A 4,054-nucleotide genomic window follows, 5' to 3' on the forward strand; every position below is an offset into this window, starting at 1 on the left:
GCTGAAGGAGATGAGTGGCTCAGGGCTGCCTGGGGACATCCACAGCACCTTCAACTCTGTCATCCTGCAGTTCAACACCGACTTCTTCACCAGCAAGCAGGGCTTTGCCATCCAGTTCTCAGGTGGGATGGGCAGGGGTTCCTCAAAAACCTGACCAGACCCAGAGGGAAACCCCAACCAAACCTCAGCCCTGCAAACACATTCATTTCAGTTATTTAGGGTGATATAGTCCAATATTTACAGAATGTTCCAGGTTTGTGCAGTTGTTTTGGAGTGAAAATAAACAGGGAGTGGTTGGGTGAGTGATGATGTGACTTTGCCTGGACTGAGACACATTGAAACATCTTCCCAAGTTTGGGGGTTTTTTTCCCATAACTTTCTGTCCAGGGTGCTTTGCTTGGCTGGGGGAACAAGGCAGCATTTTGGGGAGAATTTCTGCTGGGTTCCAGAGCTTTGGGATGACCCAGACAGAGGCAGAGCTTTGTGTCACCCAGCACAGCGGTGCCATCCTGGGGTTTTTTTGCCAGATTTGTGTCTCATCCTGCCAGGAAGGACCAGCCTGGGCTGTTAACTTCCTTATCTGCAGCTGCACAGAAAGAGAGGGATTTCCTCTGGCTCTTTCAAGAGCAGCTTTCTCTAAACTGCCTGGCTGTAACAGACTCTCATCAACTTAGCAGGAAATAAGCTCCTGATCTGGAGCTGGGCTTTATTGACTGCTCCTGCTCAAGGGCTTTGTTCAGGTGTGACTAAGCAGCCAGACCTGAGCTCAGACCTGTCCACTTTGGGATCTTGGGAGCTTTAATGAGGTGGATAAGCTCACAAAACTCCTATTACTCCAGGATTTTCCCTGCTGGTAAATCCTTGTGCTGTTGGCAGACCTTGAGCTCAGGCAGCAGCGAAGCTTTGCCTGTCCCCAGCTCAGGGGACATCTCAGACCTCAAAGAGAGGCAGCAACAAGTCTGGAAGGGAAACAAACACATTTCTGAAAGGTCAGGCTTGATGCTTCGCAGATCTTGAGGCTAAATTTCTCTGGCACTCAGGGGAAAGCGTGAAGTGCTGGTGGATGAGTTGATTTTGCAGCATGTGCCTTGGCACAGAACTCTCCAAAAACACCGTGGAGGATCAGTGGGTGTCTGGCCTGATGGAGTAAACAGCCATGTGCACAATTCTACATCAAAGCTGCTCCCTGGGTGCTGCTCTTGAACTTGCTGGTCCCCAGAGCCTTTCCCACCTGGAGTGGCAGATGCTCAGAGCAAAGGGAAAAGCGCTTTTTGTGTGTGTGGGGGAACTTTGTGGGATGCTGAGGGAGGAGGGATGGGGAAACAAGGCATGGCCTGGATGTCTGGGTAAGGACAGAGCCTGAGGACAGGCAGTGCTGCAGGCCTGGTGTTAAATAAACATTGATATTCAAGAGTGCATTTAATTCCCTGCAGTATCCACAGCCACGTCCTGCAACGACCCAGGAATCCCGCAGAACGGGAGCCGGAGCGGGGACAGCAGAGAGGCCGGGGACTCCATCACCTTCCAGTGCAACCCCGGCTACACCCTGCAAGGGGAGGCCCAGATCACCTGTGTGCAGATCCAGAACAGGTTCTTCTGGCAGCCAGACCCACCCACCTGCACAGGTACGGGCACAGATCCGTGGTCTGGGCACACAGACACAGATCTGAATCCATGGACACAGGACCCTGTCCTGGCACAGGGACACAGATCCATGACCTGGGCGCACAGACACAGATCTGGGACCTGAATCCATGGACACAGGCCCATGTCCTGGGCACAGAGACACAGATCCATGACCTGAATCCATGGACAGATCCCTGTCCTGAATCTGTGGACACAGATCCATATTCTAAACCCATGGGCACTGATCCATGACCTGAATCCATGAACACAGATCCATGATCTCAGCCCAGGGATACAGATTCATGTCCTGGGCCCATGGACACACATCCTTGTGCTGAATCCATGGACACAGAGCCATGTCCTGGGCCCATGGACACAGATCCCTGTCCAGAATTCGTGGACACAGATCTATGATCTGAGCCCAGGGATGTAGATCCATGTCCTGAACACATGGACACACATCCTTGTGCTGAACCCATGGACACAGATCCATGACATGAATCCATGGACACAGATCCGTGTCCTGAACCCCTGGACACAGATCCCTGTCCTGAATTCATGGACAGAAATCCATGTCCTGAACCCATGGACACAGATCCATGTCCTGAACCCTGTTGTAAAATTTCACCCCCCAGCATCTTAAAAAATTAAGAAATATTTTTTAAAAATATCCTTCAGGTTCCCAGAGCTGTGATTAAAAAAGCTGATTTTCTAACACTTCACATTGTACTTCAAATTATACTTCAATTGTTTATAGGTTTTTTTTCCCTAGCCAATTTTAATATGAAGTGACAAAGGATTTGGAGGAATAATCAGTGAAATATCAGTAACTGGGGGAGAGGCAGCTTGGTTGGAGCTAAACTGGGAAAATTCAGTGTTAAATTTAGGGCTGATTTGGGGTATTTAGCATTTCAGATGCGTTTTCCCCTCTTTGTGGCACCACTGTGAAACAATCAGGGCTGGGAGAGCCCCGGGAGGTTTGGGCCATTTGAAGTCTGCATCCCTCCCAATCCCAGGCAGCACTGGCTGGGTCCAGCTCCTGCTTCTAATCCTTTGGAGACTCTGGGTGGGATTTTCAAAGGAATCCGAGGGTGTTGAACACTTGTCTCCCTCAGGCTTTTCAAAAATGAGTTCTTAGTTTTCAGTTTCTTCTGAGTTTTCCCCTGATGTTACAGTCTGGGAGGGGAAAGCACCCTTGGGGTTAAAATTGGGGTGAATGGGCACAGAAGAGACGCTGGTGGGTCATTCCAAGGCATTTTTGGGAGGACTTTCAGCCAAATTTTCCATGTCTGTGCTGTGATTTCCTGGTGTGTCCCAGAGGGATAAAAGTTCTCTGTGCCTCAGTGTGGACTTGGTTGAAGAAGTTGCTTTAAAGCTTTGGAGAAGGGTCTCTAATCTCTATCTGGATATTTCTAGACCAGCCCCACTGGATTTTACCTGATTATTTTTCTTTATCAAAGCCCACAGGACAATCCCATGTGCTCATTCCTTCATGGAAAATGTTTCCAAGATTTTTCCCATCATTTTTGTCCCATCCCAGCTCATTTCCTACTCTGTAGCTGCTCTCAGACCTCCACACAGGCTGTGCTCTCCTTTCTCTCATCCCATCCCAAACATGGGAGCTTTGGTGTCTCTTCCATGGTATTTTTGGGGGACTTTCAGCCAAATTTTCCATATCTGTGCTGTGGTTTCCTGGTGTGTCCCAGAAGGATAACATTTCTCCATTTTTGGACTTGAAAAAGCTCTCTAATCCCTACTATGGCATTTCTAGACCAGCCCCACTGGGTTTTACCTGATATTTTTCTTTATCAAAGCCCACAGGACAATCCCATGTGCTCATTCCATCATGGAAAACCCTTCCAAGATTTATCCCAGCTCATTTCCCACTCTGTAGCTGCTCTCGGACCCCCTTCCTTTCACCCCAAATACGTGAGGGCCAATCTGGGAAACCTCAGGGCCCTCACAGGGAGCCTGCATAAAAATCTGACAGGAAAAATATCCGTCATGTTTTGCCACGGTGAGAAACACGAGCAGGCACTTTGAGCCTTGAAAAAGCAATAATTGATTTTTCAATCAGCTTGGCATTTAATGTGCTGGGAAGTGGAGTAAACACGACGGAGCCATTTAGGCCCAGACGTGTTTTCGCCTCGTTACAGGCGAGCAGGCCTTGACAGGGACTTCCATAAATGCAGCAGGAAAGTGGAATTTCTCCCTCTCTCTCCCCTCCCTGGCTCCTCACTTACGGATTTTAGGAAGGTCCTGGTGGCATCCAGAGCTCTGTTTGTGGTGTTTGTCCCCTGTGGAATGGCAGAGCCCTCACCTGGCAGAGCCACCACAACCTCATGTCACACATGAGCCTCAGGGTCACTTCCCACCAAAATACCCCACAAGGATTCTGTGCTGTCTCAAGCCCCCCCTGTCTATCACA

The 4,054-nt window shown here is 49.4% G+C and overlaps 1 protein-coding gene across 1 annotated transcript in view; it reads left to right on the forward strand.

Annotated features, from left to right (window-relative positions):
• The window catches only part of CSMD2 (CUB and Sushi multiple domains 2), a 225,955-nt gene that overhangs the window by 164,102 nt on the left and 57,799 nt on the right, over positions 1-4,054 (forward strand). The window contains 2 exon segments of the mRNA XM_031063038.1: positions 1-122; positions 1,434-1,625. The exon segment at positions 1-122 is cut by the window's left edge and continues 26 nt beyond it. Of these exon segments, the coding sequence (XP_030918898.1) occupies positions 1-122; positions 1,434-1,625 (314 nt within the window).

The sequence above is a fragment of the Geospiza fortis genome, unplaced genomic scaffold, assembly GCF_000277835.1.
Source record: "Geospiza fortis unplaced genomic scaffold, GeoFor_1.0 scaffold289, whole genome shotgun sequence".
In the NCBI taxonomy this organism is placed as follows: domain Eukaryota; kingdom Metazoa; phylum Chordata; class Aves; order Passeriformes; family Thraupidae; genus Geospiza; species Geospiza fortis.